This window comes from Erinaceus europaeus, chromosome 10 (assembly GCF_950295315.1).
Source record: "Erinaceus europaeus chromosome 10, mEriEur2.1, whole genome shotgun sequence".
Lineage (NCBI taxonomy): Eukaryota > Metazoa > Chordata > Mammalia > Eulipotyphla > Erinaceidae > Erinaceus > Erinaceus europaeus.
The window spans coordinates 55,529,330-55,549,265 of NC_080171.1; the positions used below are offsets into that span (position 1 = coordinate 55,529,330).

General features: G+C 38.0%; 1 protein-coding gene across 5 annotated transcripts in view; it reads left to right on the forward strand.

Moving 5' to 3' along the window:
* FOCAD (focadhesin) overlaps window positions 1–19,936 on the forward strand; it is a 327,910-nt gene that overhangs the window by 20,555 nt on the left and 287,419 nt on the right. For 3 of the 5 annotated variants that reach the window (XR_009552025.1, XM_060199634.1, XM_060199636.1), the window contains exons 2-4: window positions 2,847–2,933; window positions 5,919–5,993; window positions 8,546–8,700. Coding sequence is in view for 3 of the 5 variants with exons in the window: in XM_060199634.1 (XP_060055617.1) it covers window positions 2,877–2,933; window positions 5,919–5,993; window positions 8,546–8,700 (287 nt within the window). In the remaining 2 variants the exon portion in view is untranslated. Of the gene's footprint in view, window positions 1–1,541; window positions 1,941–2,846; window positions 2,934–5,918; window positions 5,994–8,545; window positions 8,701–19,936 lie in introns of those variants that run through there. The other 2 variants (XM_060199635.1, XM_060199637.1) reach the window with 2 other exon arrangements.

Below are 19,936 nucleotides of genomic sequence, written 5' to 3' on the forward strand. Positions count from 1 at the left end.
AAGACAGGGGGAAGAGAAAGATAGACACCTTCAGACCTGCTTCACTGCCTGTGAAGGGACTCCCCTGCAGGTGGGGAGCCGGGCTCAAACCGAGATCCTTATGCTGGTCCTTGGACTTTGCACCATGTGTGCTTAACCTGCTGTCCTACCCTCTGACTCCCTGGGTAGTTGTTCTGAAACTGCTTAAAGACCTTTTGATAGGAAAAATGAAATTACTATAGATTTATTTATTCTTGAAAGTCTCATACCAAAACAAGGGCTACCTTTTTTAAGCATAGGCATTTATGATCTCTGTATAATAGTCTTTTACTCCATTGCCTCTTCTCATGGGGACAAATTGATCTTTCTGGATTGTTCAATTTCTTCACTGCCACAATAAAGTGTTTGCCTAACTGCTCAATTGTCTCCCAGAGCATTTTGGAATTTCAACATTCTATAAAGGGAAAAAAGGGCATATTATCTTTTTAGTTCTGTGACTGTAGATCATTTGGGTAAGTCTGGTGTTGCAATACACTGATAATAATTGGAGAATACTCTAAAGTTTACTTTCTATTGAGTGAAATTTGATCTTCAGAAACCTGTACTTAGATTCCATTAACTGAGGCTCTTGCTGAATTACATGGTGTATTGTACTTATTGCTTCTCCAGGGTTTCTTTTTAAAGATAAGTAATACACATTTGACTTTGCTTATATTATTGAGAATATTAACCTATACATCACTCTTATTTATTTATTTATTTATTTATTTATTTATTTTTACCGCCAGAATTATTTCTGAGTCTTGGTGCTGGCACCATGAATCCATCTCTCTTGTTTGCCATCTTTTTTTCTCCCTTTCTTTCTTTCTTTCTTTCTTTCTTTTTCCCTGTCTATTTTATTTGATAGGATAAAGAGATTGAGAGGGATGGGGAAGATAGACAGAAGAGAGAAAGATCGAGACCTGCAGACCTGCTTCACTGCTGTGAAGTGTCCCCCCTGCAGGTGGTGAGTGGGGTTGGAACCTGGCTCCTTGATCATGGTAATGTGTATGCTCAACCAGCTCCCCCTCATAAGCTGACTCCCCTAACCCTGTTATATCACTCTTTACTCCATATATAGCTTAATATGGAAATTTCCTTCAGAGTGTAGGAATTTATTTTGAATATGTTTCCATCTCATAGGTAGCAAAAGATATATCTAGTTAGCCATATTCACATCTGCCTGGAAGGACAGGGCTAAATTTGAATGTCATTTTCAGTAATTGTGTTAACAGATTTTATAAACTAATTATGAAAAATAGTCTTCTAGGGCTGGGAAGATTGCATAATGGTTATTCAAAAAGATGTTCATACCTAAGGCACCAAAGGTTACAGGTTCAGTCCTTAGCATCACTATAAAACAGAGCTGAGCAGTGCCCTAGTTTAAAAAGAAAAAAAAAAAAATCATATAAAGTAGGAGTTAGGAAACTGTGAACTACTTGCTTCCTGTTTTTTTGTAAATAATGCTTTAGTATGATGTTTTGCTTGTATATTTTCTATAGCTGCTTGTATATTGTCTGGGCAGATGATTTTTTTTTAAATTATCTTATCTTTTGGCAACCAGAAATTGAGAAGGAAGGAGTAGACAGGGAGGGAGAGAGATGTAGAGATACCTGCAGCCCTGCTTCACCACTTGCAAATCTTTCCCCCTGCAGGGGGGCTTGAACCTGGATCCTTTTACACTGTAACCTATGTGCTCAGCCAGGTGCACCACTGCTCAGACCCCAGACTTGATTCTTTACAGAAAAGTATTTCCAGTTCTAATGAAAATAGTCACATGATGGTATGGGTGGTAAGGGTCAGACCAACCTTAATACTGAAGGGGTATAAAGCAGTGTGATTATTGTAAGTTGTGGACACTTGAAGGGCCAGCAACATACCTCATTTGGTGGAGAGCCTACGACGTCAATCATGTGACCCAGGTATGAGCTCCTGGCCAACTACTTGGGAGGGAGTTTGTGGCACTGAAGGAAACTTTGTTGCTGTGGTGTCTCTCCCTCTCTTTGCCCCCCCCCCTTCTCTCTGTGAAGATGTTGGCCCAGAGTTACCAGAGCACATACACAGAGCCCTTGAGATGGGAAAAAAAAAAAAAAAAAAGATGTGGCCCCAGCTGGGGAACGACTTAACAGAGCAGATGTGCCATGAAAGGAATTTCATCTTTAAATAGTGGGAATATATAATAAGTATGGGGTTTTTAAAGACTTATGTTTATAGTTGGGAAGGTGAAGATACAGAGCTTTGCTGGGTGTGGAACTATACCCTGTAATCTTATAATTTTGTAACCTACCATTAAACTACTAATTTGATAATAATAATATGAGCAAATAAGCTCTGTTTTGATATATGGGCTTCTAGGTCATCTCTGTATTTCCTAAAACTCTCTCTCACCTCAACTTTATACTTGCCACTAGCAGTTTGATTAATGTTTCAATAAAAACTTGTACCAGAATGAAGTACAGTTTAAGCAATTTTCTGTATTACATTCTTTTTCTGTTAGACGTTTTGAACCATAACAAGTTATTTTTCTAACATGAGGCTGATGTTTTATAATCATGTTATTTAGATATAAACTTTTGAGTTTTTGTTTGTTTGTTTGTTTTGTTTGGGGGAAAAATCCAGGAATGACTGGCCTTAAATAATGTATCAAGTGTGGCATTTAAGGGATACAGTGGTTAACAATGACATGAAAGGGGTGGTAAGGATTATTTCCACAGTCCTGTGTTTTATTTCTTTTGCTATCTTTGAGATGAATTATCTCATTTGAGTAATAACTGGCTTGAGCTCCTTTTCTGAACTAACAAGTATTCTTCTGTTTTGTAACATTACAGAATCTGCACATATCCATGTAGGAGAGCAAAATGTCGGATGATATCAGGAAAAGGTTTGAATTTCCAAATTCTCTTATTCAATCACAGGTAATTTTATTTATCTATCCATTTATTTGTTTTTGCTTCATGGTAGCAGATGAACCTTTTTGGAGAATTGCTAGTTGGACTTTATATTTTTAATGTTAAATATTTTATATCTATGTAGATGCATATTATTTTATTAAACAGTTTTATGTGACTTAACTTGAAAATTTACATTTGACATAACGAATAGTTGAACTTGTCTAATATCAGCTTCTGTTTATATTATACAGTCTTATAGAGAAAACCGCTGTAGGTAGGGGAACACTGAATAAGCATTTAGTCTATAATTAATTATATGGAACAGCAGTAAGTGGTAAGACATTTACAGAGTGTGACAGGTTATAATTAAAAAAAAAAAAACACTTACATATCCTACCAGTGTGCAACTGTTTAGAATAATAGAGTTCTATTATAATGACATTCAATAAGTAAAATGTCTTAGATTATGAAATTGGATTTATATACTAACTCAAGCAGGAGCTTGTGGTAATTTAATTTAGGAAACTTTTCAGTTATTAAGGTCAGAGGTGGGTTGCTAGTTTAGCCTTCAGTTAACTAAAAGACTTCTGGTCACTCAGCGTACTATAATAGCTTATCATCTTTTCTTGTGTGAGTAAAGAACCCAGGAGAATCGGACCTGCAGACTTAACAATGAACATCATCATGGATACTTTCAGCAGTTAACTCCGGAGATGCCTGCTGTGGGAATTGACTTAGCTGGGTAGTGGGGAACCCTTCCATGAGGAGTAGAACACTCCTTATGCAAGATTCCCTTCTACCTGACTGGGTTGGAATCATGTCCTGTGCTGCACAGGTTGTTACTATGAAGAAGAAGATGGAGGCTTGAAGGACACTGTCTGTAATTTATTAAAATTATTTTCTCTCCCTTGTTCTCCTTTCCTACTTCCCTTCTTCCTTCTTCTCTACCTTCTTGCCTTTCTCCCTTTTTTCTTTCTTTTTCTTGTGCCTGGAATTACTTTTTTAAATAGATATTCAAGAAATGCCTTGTGTGTAACTGTTAAATTAAGTAAAAAGTGCCTCTATATTGTTTACTATGGATGTTTACTTTAACTGTTCTGTTACAGAAAGCTTAAGTAGCAATGTTGAATGAGTTAACCTTGATTTTGTATTTTAAAATCACTTTGGGTTAATATTTTCTGATTTGTTAGAATGATACATTGAAAGAAATTGAACTTGGTGGGTATTGGGCATGTTTATTATTAAACTTGTTTTATTTTAGTCTTTTCTCTACATATGTCTAATAGCTTAAAAATATCCTTGTTTTGTTTCATATTGCTTTTCTTAGGTTGTTGTCATTATGCTCTGTAAATACTTCTGACTGTTTTTTTTTTTTTGTAATTACTGCTGTTAGCACCATATTTCATTGGCTCCCAAACATTCTTTTTGCCATTTTTATATCTTTGAAATGGCATGTCAAGTAATTGATGGCAGCAGTCATTATGTAGTTGATATTGTCTACCTATTTGTGACCTTTGTTGTGGTCTTCTAAATGAGCCTATAAAATAAGTTTCATCATTATCAAGTCAAACTTCCAAGTTAAAAGAGTATTGTAGATCACAGATTAATTCACAGTCTTTCTCCCTTTCTTAGTAATGCATAAAATAGTGGTACATCGTGCAGTTGATGCCAAAATACATGCAGTGAAATATGGTATATAATTGATGCGGGAGCCCAAATTATTCATGATTCTCAGTTCATAATACTATCTTTAACTAAGAGGTAGGGATAAATTGAAGTAAACATTCATGTAAATGAATGACCTGTATGGTTAAATGGAGGTCAATAAGCACTGAGGTCTTAAATCATTCCCAACATGTGATGTCTGAGAAACAAAAGAATGGTGCTGCATCTTTATTTGTGCTTTTTCTGGTGACCTTGTGAAAGACTGTTAGGTACTCGTTGCTGCATCATACTTTGGTCCCCATACGCATGATCAGTGTTATAGTAGCAAAGTTTTCCCCAACCCATAAAGTGAATGGGTGTCATTGTGGTCACCTGCAGACTCTTAAGACAGCCATTCTTGGTAGTACTGCAAAGCCATGAGTGATAGTAAGAGGGAATGATATTTATGAATTTATGTAACTAACACTCCTCTAAGAGTTTTACATTTTATTTGGGACTTTTTTTTTTTTTTTTGGCTAAAGCAGAAAATTTCAGATATTTTTAAGACTGAAAATTATTATTATTATTATTATTATTATTATTATTATCATTATTTCAAAGATAGAGACAGTCTCAAGAGTCAATGAGGTCATAGTAGTACCAAATCTTCCTTCAATGCCATGAGGACCAGGCTTGAATATGGATCATGCACATGGCAAAAAACAAACAAATAAACAAACAAAAAACACTATCTGAGTAAGATATTTCATTGGCCCAAGATGGAAAAATTATTAAAGCACCAAAACCTATGAGAAAATGGTAAAGAAATTCAGGTTGTTGAACCTTGAAGAGGGACAGTGTTCGTGGTGGAAATGGGAAGTTAATGTCTTAGGTCTTTGTGGGCTGTTGTCATGGAGATAGGGATGAAAGGGATGAATCTTACCAAGGACATGGTGAAGCATGGTGGATTTCATTTAACTACAAAGATGACTTTGGTAGTTATGGGATTTCTATTTGTCTCATGGTTTAATGGATTTAGCATTTTAAAATTATGTTATAATGCTAAGGAATAGCAACTGGAACTTAAAATCTGATTTTTCTTAATATCCATGAAATATTATTTGCTTGCTCACTGGATATAATTTGAGATAAAATGCTTACCTTGAGAATTGTTATGAAGATTAGAAATTATGCATGTGGAATCTCTAATGCAGCACCTCCTACTTACACACATTCAGTTAGGGATTTGATTTATAACACTTAACTGTTATACCATAACAACTAGTATGGATACTCGTTAAATTTCAAGTGCACTATTTGATGAGGCCTTCTGAGGGAATGTATTCAATTTTGGTTGTATTTTAGGCTGTGGGTCATCTTATTGCTGCAGTCCTGAAGGAAAATGGTCTTTCAGAAAAGATCCACCAATCTACAAACCAGGTTTGTGATAAATTTCTTTGTATTGGTTCTATTCAGATATTCCTACCAGCTGGACTACATAGTTCAGGCCACTATAGAAATGATTTTGAACTGTGAGGTTCATCTTTATTTTATTTTATTTTTTTTTTTTGCCATGCATTTTTTCAAGCTCTTAAACTTAAAAATGTGTTACAATATATACAAGGAGTGGATGTAGGTGGGGGGGCGGATAAAAATTCTTACTTCTAGGGAGTTGGGCTGTAGCGCAGCGGGTTAAGTGCAGGTGGCGCAAAGCACAAGGACTGGCATAAGGATCCCGGTTCGAGCCTGGGCTCCCCACCTGCAGGGGAGTCGCTTCACAGGCGGTGAAGCAGGTCTGCAGGTGTCTGTCTTTCTCTCCCCCTCTCTATCTTCCCCTCCTCTCTCTATTTCTCTCTGTCCTATCCAACAATGACAACAACAATAATAACTACAACAATAAAAACAACAAGGGCAACAAAGGGAATAAATAAAATAAATATTAAAAAAAATTCTTCTATTGATAGAAAACAATGTGGGTGGCCTGTGGGTCAGCACTGCTTTAGAGAAAGTTGATAGGGTTACCTTAGCAGGGAATATTTTTTATTTACAAAATTAAATCAGCCAGTAACTCTGGGTGTGGATTTCATCAGCTTTATGAACCTTCAAATGTAAGCTCTAAGTTGGACAGTTTATACGTTGTCAGTTGGAACTAGATGGTTCATCTTGCACCACACATTGGACAGGGGAATGCTGAGAGCTAAGTTCACTGGGTTTTGCTTGAGCAGTGTTGTATGTTTTGACATGCTGGTTAGGAAATTCCACTAAATAGATGTTTTTAGGTCAACTTTATGGAGAACATAGCTAATAGAAATACATCCCCACCACCCAACTGATCTATTTTTCTCTCAAATCTCTTTTGATTAGCTACTCCAAATTACATTTCTTTACAGCTTCTGCTGACATATTGAAATTAAGTGTAGGGACACACTTCACTAATTGGCATTTATCTGGTGTTTGTATGGAGTCATATAAATTAGATTTTCTCTCAAGCCTGATTTTAATCCTTCTTATAATCCTGCTGTATACTCTGAGAAGATCTAGTGGTTTTACTTAAACTGACAGGATTTACTGAATGTCAAATCCTTGTAACTAAATGTTTCCTCATATTTATAAACAAATGCTCTCTTTCATGAGGACATGTCACTTGAGGCAGCTATTTGTTTATTTGCTCATTTTATTTTTATTTTTCATTTTTCTTGCTTAACCATGGAGCAATTGCATTTAGAATCTTTTGATAGCTCTGTCTGAGGTGAATAAAATTTACCTCTTCATAAAAGAAATACAATGTAACTATTTCCTTCTTCCAGTGACTATTTACTGTGTTGTTCTGTTATATTGGGATGCTGAGAGTCTCAGAGCTGGCTATGTTGAAGAAATGGGCACAAATGTTATTCTTTTGGAACTAAGGAACCTTAATTTATTTCCTTAAAATTACATATTTTCCTAGTATGCTAGAGGGGCAGGAAAAAAAAATCTTAAGTGTATAATCTTAAAAAAAAATACTTTGTTTGAGCCCCCAGCTCCCCACCTGCAGGGGAGTTGCTTCACAGGTGGTGAAGCAGGTCTGCAGGTGTCTATCTTTCTCTCCACCTCTCTGTCTTCCCCTCCTGTCTCCATTTCTCTCTGTCCTATCCAACAACAACGACATCAGTAATGACTATAACAATAAAACAAGGGCAACAAAAGGGAATAAATAAATATTAAAAAAGAAAAAAATTAAAAAAACACTTTAAAACTATAAACAATATGTTCAAATGAGTTTATTATTAGTAGTGAGGTTTTTTAAAAAAATTATTTATTCCCTTTTGTTGCCCTTGTTGTTTTATTGTTGTTGTTTATTATTGTTACCGTTGTCGTCATTGTTGGATAGGACAGAGAGAAATGGAGAGAGGAGGGGAAGACAGAGAGGGGGAGAGAAAGATAGACACCTGCAGACCTGCTTCACCACTTGTGAAGCGACTCTCCTGCAGGTGGGAAGCAGGAGGCTTGAACCAGGATTCTTATGCTGCCCTTGTGCTTTGCGCCACATGCGCTTTAACTCGTTGCGCTACCGCCTGACTCCCAGTAGTGAGAGTTTTTGTTTGTTGTTTTGTAGTCATGGTTCCTAAGAAATTGGGAAAACTAGACCCTCTGTTTTTATGTAGTCTTTCTAGGTTTTTGTTAGTAATCACAGAACCCGCAGATTGCTGGTCAGAGCAATGTGCTAGAAACATGACTTAGTTTTGATTGCCCATTTGTTTTGGAATCTTGCTTAAACTCATGCCATAGCTCTGTCTGCAGTCAAGCCTTACTTCCAAACAAAGACTAGATGAGAAAGGTTTGCTATTTGAGAACATATCCTGTACCTCTCTTTAGTTTGCTTTATGAATGGAATGATGTTCAGCATCATCTTTCTTTAGGAAAACTAGCCTCCTATGAACAAATTGTACTTTGATGAAGGACTGGTGGGTTTTATATTCATTTACTTCTTTGAATCACTGGTTTGATTTTAGACTCCTGCTTTGAACTTGTTGTGGGAGAAGTGCTGCAGCGACAATGTAGTGGTTCAAACAGCATCCTGTGAAGGCTTGGTGGCACTTGTGGCTCAGGATCATGCAGAGTTCAACTATGTTCTCAATGGGATACTCAACCTAATTCCGTCAACCAGGTACTTTTTTCTTTGTGTTTGCTTACCAGTTCATGCTTTGACTTTTTAAGGAAAAAAATCACTAATTTGCCACTAAGGCCAACATTCACTATGCTTGCCAATGTTTTTCTTTCCCTTAAAGATGTCATGAAGGGGCTGGAGAAATAACTCATGCCATGTGTGGAACCCAGGTTTAAGCCATGGCACCACATAGGAGGTACTATGACATTGGAGGTAACTCCACTGTTGTGGTATTTCTCTGTTTTTATCTGAATGAAAAAACTGTCTCAAACTGAAATCATGTATGCACAAGACCCTGGCTACATGCACATGCGTACACACACACACACCCACACACACACACCCACACACACACACACACACACACACACACGGTCATACACTCATTATTTTTGTCTGTTTTGGTTGTCAGCCAAAAGAAAAAAAAAGACTGAAAATACATACATTTTTAGCCAGATAAACTGTCTGTATTCTTGTCATTCTGGTGAGAACATGCAAATTTCAGTTTTACAGTGTTTTCTAATTTGTGGTCATTTGTTGTACTTAAGTTTTAGGGCTCTGTTTAAATTTGTCATTGCTCAAAAGAAAAAAAAAAAGGAAACTACAGACCAATATCTCTGATGAACATAGTGGTGTATATAATGAGCAAGTGGGATTTATCCCAGGGATGCAAGGTTGGTCCAATATATATGTAAATCAATCATTGTGATCCACCACATCAATAAAAGAAAAACAAAAACCACACCATTATCTCAATCGATGCAGAGAAAGCCTGTGACAAAATCCAACATTTCTTCATGATTAAAACACTAAACAAAATGAGAATAGATGGAAAATTTTTAACCTCATGGAGTCCATACATAGCAAACCTACAGCCAACATCATACACAATGGTGAGGAACCAAAAGCACTTTCCCTCAAATCAGGTACTAACCAGGGTTGCCCATTATCACCATTACTATTCAACATAGTGTTGGAAATTCTTGCCATAGCAATCAGGAAAGAGGAAGGAATTAAAAGGATACAGATCTGGAGTCAAACAGTAGCGTAGTGAGTTAAGCACAGGTGGTGCAAAGCACAAGGACCGGCATAAGGATCCTGGTTTGAGCCTCTGGCTCACCACCTGCAGGGGAGTTGCTTCACAGGCGGTGAAGCAGTTCTGCAGGTGTCTGTCTATCTTTCTCTCCTCCTCTTTGTCTTCCCCTCCTTTCTCCATTTTCTCTGTCCTATTCAGCAACGATGACATCAGTAACAACCACAATAATAACTACAACAATAAAACAAGGGCAACAAAAGGGAATAAATAAATAAATACTTTAAAAAAATAAAAGGATACAGATTGGAAAAAAAGAAGTCAAATTATTTGCATGTGATATAATTGTATACATAGGAAAACCTAACAAATCAGGAGGGAGCTCATGGACTTTATCAGGCAATATGGTAAGGTGTCAGGTTATAAAAAGAACATACAAAAGCTGTTGGTATTCCTTCATGAAATGCCAAGTCAGAAGAAGAAGAAATCCAGAGGTCAGTCCCTTTTACTGTAGCAACAAAAACAGTAAAATAACTAGGAAAAAAACATAACAAAAGGTATGAAAGACTTGTATATTGAAAATTATGTCACTCACTATTCAAGGAAATAGAAAAAGACACAAAATAGTGGAAAGAATCCATCATCGAAATGAATGTTCTATCCAGAGCCATATACAAATTTAGTGTAATCCCCATCAAGGCCCTAACCAGTGTTTATCTGGAACCAGAAAATATCTAGAATTGCCAAAACAGTTTTGAGAAAAAAAAAGAACAGAATTGGAAGTATCACACTCCCAGATCTCAAATTGTATTATAGGACCCTTATAATCAAAACTGCCTGGTGCTAGAACATAAATAGACACACTGACCAGTGGAATAGAATTGAAGGCCCAGAAAAAAACCTCCACACCTATGGACATCTAATCTTTGACAAAGGTGCCCAGACTATTAAATGGGGAGAGTCTCTTAAACAGTATTGGAAAATTTGTGTTGAAACATGCCGAAGAATGAAACTGAAACACTTTATTTTACCGGACACAAAAATAAATTCCAAATGGATCAACGAGTTGGATATTAGACCAGAAACTATCAAATACTTAGAAGAAAATATTGACAACACTCTTTTCCACCTAAATTTTATAGGCATCTTCAGTGCTATTTGTAAGGAAGACTGAAACAAAAATAAACCAAAGTAACTACCTCAAATTAAAAAGCTTCTGCCTCCAAAGTCCCAGGTTCAATTTCCAGCACCACTATCAGCCAGAGCTTAGCAGTGCCCTGGAAAAAAAAAAAGAAAAGTGAAAGTCCCACAAATGTGAAGAATTCTTCTAGGTCAACAAGAAAAAAGACAGGGCTAAGGAGTCAGCATAATGGTTTTGCAAGGAGACTCTCATTCTTAAGGTCCCTAGATCTCAAGTTCAGTCCTTAGCACCACCAGCCAGAATTGAGTAGGACTCTGGCACTCTGTCTCTGTCTCTATTTCTTTCTCTGTCTCTGTATCTCTTTCCTAAGGTCCCAAAGGTCCAAGGTTCAGTCCCCTACACCACCACCAGCCAGAGTTGATTGGTTCTCTAGTCTTTCTGTATCTCTCTCATTAAAATAAATGAAATATTTTAACAAATAAATAAAATATTAAAAAAGTTTCTGCACAGCAAAATAAACCACTACCCAAAGAGACCCCTTACAGAATGGGAGATCTTTACATGCTATACATCAGACTAAAAGCTAATAACCAAAATATATAAATAGCTCACCAATCTCAACAACAACAAAAAAATGACCCCATCCAAAAATGGGGATAGGATATGAATGGAATATTCACCAAAAAAGAAACCCAAAAGATCAACAAACATGTGAAAATATGCTCCGAGTCACTGATTGTTAGAAATGTAAATAAAGACAACAATGAGATACCACTTCACTTCTGTGAGAATGTCATACATCAGAAAAGGTAGAAGCAATAAATGCTGGTGAGGTTGTGGCTACAAAGGAACCCTCTTGCACTGCTGGTTAGAATATAGATTGGTCCAACCCCTGTGGAGAGCAGTCTGGAGAACTCTAAGAAGGCTAGAAGTGGACTTACCCTATGACCCTCCAATTCCTCTCCTTGTGGAGAGGAATTGTATGTATTACTCAGCTATTAAAATGGTGAATTTACCATTTAAAAAATATTTTTTGTGAATTCACCTTTTTCATTTCATCTTGGATGGAGCTTGAAGGATTCAGGTTAAGTGAGATAAGCCAGAAAGAGAAGGATAAATATGGGATGATCCCACTCAGACAGAAGTTGAAATATGAGAACAGAAAGGAAAAAAAAAAGTAGAACTTGGATTGGATTTTGTGTATTGCACCAAAGTAAATGACTCTGGGGTGAGGGGTAGGGGTCAGAGGTTCAGGTCCTGGAACATGATGATGGAATTGGACCTAGATGGGGTGTTAGAGTGTTATGTGAAAAAATAAGGAATGTTACACATGTATAAACTACTGTATATTACTGTTGACTATAAACCATCAAACCCCTCCGATAAGGAAAAAAACCACCAAAACATCAAATACATTGTTAAAAACACTTTTTTTGTGTGTGTGATATGGATGTATATCTCTTCAGTTATTGCAAGGAAAAATGTGGTGTTCTTCGAATTTGTGTGGGATGGCCATGCTTATTCCATTCACACATTGAGGATAATGGAATCAGTGGGTAAAGAGGTCATACGTCATTCCAAGATGGTCAAGTAGGGATCATATTTGAATACTTGAAATTCCTGAAATATTAAATCATCTTGTGAATGTGAGGATCTCTCTGTCTCTTTCTCTTTCTTCCCTTTTGTGTTTTCTTTGTCAAGGGGGGCATCACTGCTGCAGGCTGACTTTTTTCTTTAGATGAAAAGACAGAGACAGTGGTAGACAGAAAAAAAAATGACATCATATATGGCACTGAAGCTTTCTTCAGAGTAGCGGGGAATTGGCACAATGTGCCCATGTTAAAGCAAGCATTCTATTTCAGTGAGTTATTTTGCTGCCCTGAGAATGTCTTGTGAAATGTTCCCTGAGGTGATTCTAGTCTATGCTTCAAGAAATGATCTTCAACTATAAGATCTATAAGCCAACTGCAAATCATTTAGATTTATTTCATCTTCCCCCTTCTTCAGCCCCTATCTTGTTACTTTTTCTTCTCTGGGAGGAGGATTGTTTTCCAAATGTTTTCTACTTGCCTTTATTGCAGTGTCATCGGAGCTGATCCTTAATCTATTTTTCTGCCTCCAATAGGGATAGTGTATAAATGCAGTAACCAGTGAGTGGATGATGCCTTCCTTGGCTTGACTGTCTATTATGTTAAGTGCCCTCTGACCTTTCAATTTTTCTTTAAAATATCTATTTTTATTCTGTTAGGTGTACTCTTTTTGAAAATCTTTCTGAAAGATTGATTTTTAAAAAAACATTCAGATGTCTGTAGTGAATAGTTCAGTCCCCTTATCATGGTATATAAGCCCTTGTGCTCTAGTTTCAGCCTTCTGTTCAACCTCAGTTTTCTGCCATGAGCCTTTCCTCTAAACACACAATTTTCTATTCTCGAGGCTTTGTTTGCATTCAGTCTGTATATGGATTATTCTTTCACTTATTCTTTTTTTTTCAAAAAAATGTTTTTATTATCTTTATTTATTGGATACAGACAGCCAGAAATCGAGAGAGTAAGGGGAGATAGAGAGGTAGAGAGAAGGAGAGACAGATTCAGCACTGCTTCACCACTCACAGCTTTCCCCTTGCAGGTGGGTGCTGGGGGCTGGAACCTAGGTTCTTGCACATTGTAACATGTGCGCTCAATCTTTCATTGTTGCTTTCTGACACAGTTTTCTTCATCCTTCATTGAAAGTGTCCTCTTTGCTGCCTAAGTTTACTCATCTGAGGTACTTACTTGCTCTTTCAGGGTATTTTAAAAAGGGTTTATTAACTAATGAGAAGAGTGAGAGATCAAAAAGGAGCAAGTGAGCAAGTGAGAGAGAGACAAGAGAGAGAACATGAGCCACTTTCCCAGCATATTTGGTGCTGAAGATTGAGCTTGTGACTTCACACATTCAAGCCCTCCACTAAGCTATTGTCACAGTCAGTAGAGTATTTTTTTCCCCCCAGCACCAACACATGTGTGATTTCACCACTCCTGGGCTGACTTTTCATTCTTTTTACTTCAGGTAGAGAGAGGCAGAGCACTAGACAGATAGTTTTTATCACCATAGCACTAGAATTATATTCTGTGACAGGAAAACATATGCAACACAGCACAGAGTGGGAGAAAGAAGTAGGAGTCTTGCACACCACTCCCAACATCCACCCATATATTTATCCAGCTAGTTATTTATTTTGATAGCATAGTGAGAAGTTTTACAGGGGAGGTAGAGAGGAAGAGAGAAAGATACCTGCAGCACTGCTTCACTGCCAGAAGTTTCAGAGATGGTTGAGGTGAAATTGGAAAGAGAATGTTCATGAACAGTGGAGCAGTGAGTGCTGTTTCTCTCCTTCTCTCTCCTATTCCTCCCTATTTCTCTATTAAAAAAGGAGAGGATGAGAAGGAGGGAAGGAGGGAAGAAATGGAAGGAAGGAAGGAAGGAAGGAAAGAAAGAAGATGGAAAGGATTACTATTGGGAGTGGTAGATTTATTTTACAGGTACTGAGCCCTAGTATTAACCCTGGTGACAAAACAAAACAGAATGGTGTTTTGGTGACCCGGAAGGACTCTCAAACATGAGATTCCAAGTTCAGTCCCCAGCATCACAGGTGCCAGAGATCCTCTGTTTCTGTCTTTCAAGTTTTACAAAGACTTAAAAACTTAAACTTGAAAAAATATTTATTCATGAGAAAGAGAAGAAGAAGAAGGAGGAGGAGGAGGAGGAGGAGGAGGAGGAGGAGGAGGAGGAGGAGGAGGAGGAGGAGAAGAAGAAGAAGAAGAAGAAGAAGAGAGAGATATTGAGAGCGAGAACCAGAACATCACTCTGGAATATGCAATGCTGGGGAGTGAGCTCAGTATCTCATGCTTCAGTTTAACACTTTTCCCCTCAGAATTACTTTCTGGATCACTAAAAAGTTAAATTTTAATGTGTCTCTTTCTTGTAATGTATTGCTTCACTATAAGGAAAACACCTGATCTTTTCCTTATGCTTTTATCAAATTCAGATAATGGCTTTTGTTCTCAAATAGTTTTCAAGAGCAAAAACATTCACACATATGAAATCTACTTGTGCATTTTATAGTTAAGAACAGGAGTGTTAGCTGCTAAGGGGCCAGGTAGTTTCTCTGTTTATTTAAAGAATAATTAGGGGGGGCCAGTTGGTGGTGCACATCACACATATGAAATCTACTTGTGCATTTTATAGTTAAGAGCAGGAGTGTTAGCTGCTAAGGGGCCAGGTAGTTTCTCTGTTTATTTAAAGAATAATTAGGGGGGGCCAGTTGGTGGTGCACCTGGCTAAGCACACACATTGCCATGTGCAAGGACCTGGGTTTAAGCTCTTGGTTCTCACCTATGGAGGAAAAGCTTCAAAAGCGGTGGAGCAGGGCTGTAGGTCTCTCTCTGTCTCTTTCCCTTTCTATCTACCCCCTCCTCTCTCAATTTCTCAATGTCTCTATTCAATACTAACAATTAAAAAAATAAAAAAGAAAGAACAAGAGTAATTAGAGCAGGTTTAAGTCCAGAAAATTATGTTAGAAATATATGCTGGGGTGGTGGGTGTTGGACGGTAGCACTGGATAAGTGCACAGGGCTCAAAGCACAAGGACTGGAGTAAGGATCCTGGTGCAAGCCCCTGGCTCCCCGCAACGAAAGGGAAAAAATAGCTTCTAGCAGCAGTGAATTCATAGTGCAGGCACAGAGCCCCAGTGATAACCCTAGAGGCAAAATATGTGTGTGTGTGTGTGTGTGTGTGTGTGTGTATAATGATGTGAGATAATGTTTGCACAGTATTCTACCACCACTATTATAAAATGGAAAGGATTAAGTTTTGCTGATAGTGAGTCAGCATATTATTTATATGTATTATACTGTAATTTCTTGGTTACCTTGTAATTTCTTGGTAACCTTGTGGTTTTTTTTGTATGTGTGTTTTTAAAAAGATAATATTCATTCACATGATAAATAGTTTTCAAGGGTATATGAGTTAAACTTTCTATTGCTAACCTTGTGTCTCAGATTTTTTTTTCCCCAGAGGTAAAGCTGTTACCAGATCTTATTATCCTTTTAATGATGTTTAATGCATATTTAGCTGAAAATACATATGCATATATTTTTCCTCTTAAAAGAAACTGGCTTGGTAGGATCTTATACATAGTGTTCTTTTTTTCTCCTCCCCCTCCCTCTCCTCCTCCTCCTCCTTCTTTTTTCCTTTTTGCTATGTTGTGGGCTGGAACCTGGTACTCACACATGGCAAAACAGGCAACCCCCCCCCCCCCCCCCCCGGCCAGTTACCTTGCTAGTCCAGCATTCTTTACTATTTCTTACTGAAAAAAAAAAAAAAACATGGGGGGGGGCAGCTAGGGAAACAGTATAATGGTTATGAAAACTCATGTCTCAGGTTCTAGGTTACTAGGTTCAGCCTTCAGCACCACCATAAGCCAGAGCTGAGCAGCTCTGGGGTCGTGTGTGTGTGTGTGTGTGTGTGTGTGTGTTTCCATGTGTCTTTCTCTTTCATTATAAAAAGAAAAAAAGAATATTATTGCACCAAAGTAAAAGACTCTGGGTTGGGTAGGTGGGGGGGAGAGTACAGGTCCTGGAAAAGGATGACAGAGGACCCAGTGGGAGGTGTATTGTTATGTGGAAAACTGAGAAATGTTATGTATGTGCAAACTATTGTATTTACTGTGGAATGTAAAACATTAAGCCCTCAATAAAAAGAAAGAAAGAAAATGAATAAAATAGAAAAAGAAAAATACATCTTTGAGATCATTCAGTAACCTGTATAAAATGCCTTTTAGTTTATTTATTTTTAAAATTTTTATTTATAAAAAGCAAAAAGCAGGGCTCCAGGACACATTGGTGGAGTTATCTGCCCAGGGAAGTCCAGTTGGCATCATGTTAGCATCTGGAACCTGGTGGCTGAAAACTTAGATCCACCTGCACATCAGATGTCAGGCTCAGGGGGTAAAAAAAAAAAAAAAAGAAGAAGAAGAAGAAGAAGAAGAAGAACTAGTATGGTCATGGGCCCCTGGAATATAACCAAAACAGGACCACTAATTGCCTTTTAGTTTTTTTTTTTCCAGCAGCTTAATACTGCATTGTATGATTGTGCCATAACTTACCAGTTTATCATTTTCAATCATTTACAATTACAGACATGTTTCAATGAGAAACCATACACGGAGAGGCAACCATTGGTTTTTATGGGTTTTAGGAAACATGAGAAATACAGAGAAAAACCTTTCATTTTTATAATAAGGAAATTTAGAACTTTCAATAATTAAAGGATCCTGAAAGGATTTTTTTTTTAAGTAAGTTTTGCCAGCTCCAGGGAGATGTAGACTATAATACTGACCAGTTTAGTTGAGTCAATTAGATCATGACATGTGTTAAGTGTTAACTTTTCCTTATTATTGCCAATAGAGGTAATAATTACTTGTGTGCTAGGTAAACAAAAATTTCTTCCTTTTGTTTAATTCAAGTAGCAGGACTTGTGGTTAATAGTGATTGCAAAGACTATTTGGCATTGTGCATATATTTATTAAAAGAGCACAAAATGTGAATCAAATTTATGAAATTTAATTAAGTCTAGTTAAAAGCAGGGTAGCCAGAAAACCTTTTTCTCCAAATGCAGCTCAGGGAATTTTCTGGAACAGAAAACCATCTTTATAGGTGGGATCAAGAAGCAGGAGTGAATGCAATTTCCTTAAGTCTCTTGGCTGAGACATTTTCTTTCTTTTTTTTTAAATTTTAATTTTTTAATATTTATTTATTTATTATTATTTTTATTTAAGAAAGGATAAATTAACAAATCCATAGGGTAGGAGAGGTACAACTCCACACAATTCCCACCACCCAATCTCCACATCCCACCCCCTCCCCTGATAGCTTTCCCATTCTCTATCCCTCTGGGAGCATGGACCCAGGGTCATTGTGGGTTGCAGAAGGTAGAAGGTCTGGCTTCTGTAATTGCTTCCCCGCTGAACATGGGCGTTGACTGGTCCGTCCATACTCCCAGTCTGCCTCTCTCTTTCCCTAGTAGGGTACGTCTCTGGGGAAGCGGAGCTCCAGGACATATTGGTGGGGTCTTTAGTCCAGGGAAGCCTGGCCGGCATCCTGATGGCATCTGGAACCTGGTGACTGAAAAGAGAGTTAACATACGAAGCCAAACAAATTGTTGAGCAATCATGGACCCAAAGCTTGGAATAGTGGAGAGGAAGTGTTAGGGGGGTACTCACTGCAAACTCTAGTGTACTTCTGCTTTCAGGTATATATTTTGCAGTAGTTTATGGATACGTGTGAACATATGCTCTCTCTCACAGAAACTGGTGTATAAACTGGTGAGTCTTTGTTAGAAAGTGAACCACCTGGGATGGAATTAGAGAATACTATGTAAGGAAAGGTCTCACCCGAGTAATGAAGCTGAAGGGTTGTCATTCCACACCTGAAGTCTCTGGACACAGTCTGAGCTGAAGTATGTTGAGGTGGCAATCGTTGTGTTGATTAGGTTGTAATCGGCAGATGCAATATTATTTGATATAGATTGGGAGAGGCATGCGGGGAAGTGGGCCCTATCCTAAGGTTCCAGGACTGGGGGAAGTAGAGGCTCTATAGTGGAGATATGAGGTTCCTGCTGTCTTAGGGTTCAAAAAGACAATCGATAGTTAATGTTATCACATTATTTGGTAATTGGGTTAACTTTGAAAAGTCCTTTTGTTAGGGTTTGCTGTACAGTACCCAGTATCTTGTATATAGCTGTGCTATTGGTTGCTTCTGATCTACTTGGTCTAGGCTTTTGAGAGTGTCTGCATATCAAACACACAGCCTATATATTTAAAAAGACTCAGTCTGTGTTTTTAAAACTTTGAGACATACAATTAATTTTCCCTCTCTCATATTAATTAACTAGTGATTTCTATGACTACACTTTACTAGGAGTGTACATAAACACCGTTCCCACCACCAAAAGACTGTGACCCATCCCTCCCACCCACTCCCACCCCCTACTGGCCCAGGAAGCTGCATGTCTACCCCTCACCACAGGGTTTTTACTTTGGTGTCCTACTTACAATTTAGTCAGGTCCTGCTTTTAGTTTCCCTTTGAGATCTTCTTTCTCAACTTCTGTTGATGAGTGGTATCATCCCATACTCATCTTTATCTTTCTGACTTAGCTCACTTAACATAATTCCTTCTAGCTCTGTCCAAGATGGGTCAGAGAAGGTGGGTTCATTGTTCTTGATAGCTGCATAGTTAATATTTATTTATTCCCTTTTGTTGCCCTTGTTTTTTATTGTTGTAGTTATTATTGATGTCGTCGCTGTTGGATAGGACAGAGAGAAATAGAGAGTAGAAGGGAAGAGAGGGGGAGAGAAAGATAGACACCTGCAGACCTGCTTCACCGACTATGATGCGACTCCCCTGCAGGTGGGGAGCTGGGGGCTTGAACCGGGATCCTTATGCGTCTTTGCACCACCAGCGCTTAACCCATTGCGCTACCGCCCAACTCCCGGATGAGACATTTTTAATCTTCACCTTTTAGTATGTACATTTCTACTTGAATCTGATTTTCTTTTCTTAAGAACATAGGTTTTATTAGAATGTAGGTGTAATTTGTGAAACAGAGCCAGACAATGATGACTAGCTTTGATTCTAGAGTTCAGGCAGTGACACACCTGGATGAGCACACACATTACCATGCACAAAGACACAGGTGTGAGCCCACCCCCCCTCCACTCCCCCACTCCCCCCTCGCACTGCAGTTAGGAAGCTTCATGACTGGTGGAGCAGGTCTGCAGGTGTCTATCTTTCTCCCTATCTTCCCTTCTCCTCTTCATTTCTCTTTGTCTTATCAAATAAAATAGAAAGAAAGAAAGAAAGAAAGGAAGAAGAGAAAAAGCGTAGTTTCTGGAAGAATTGGAGCAATAACCCTGGTGTTAATAAAAAGGAAAAAAAAAAAAGAAACCAGGGTGGGGGAGATAGCATACTGGCTATGCAAACAGACACTCATGCCTGAGGCTCCAAAGTCCCAGGTTCAATCTCCC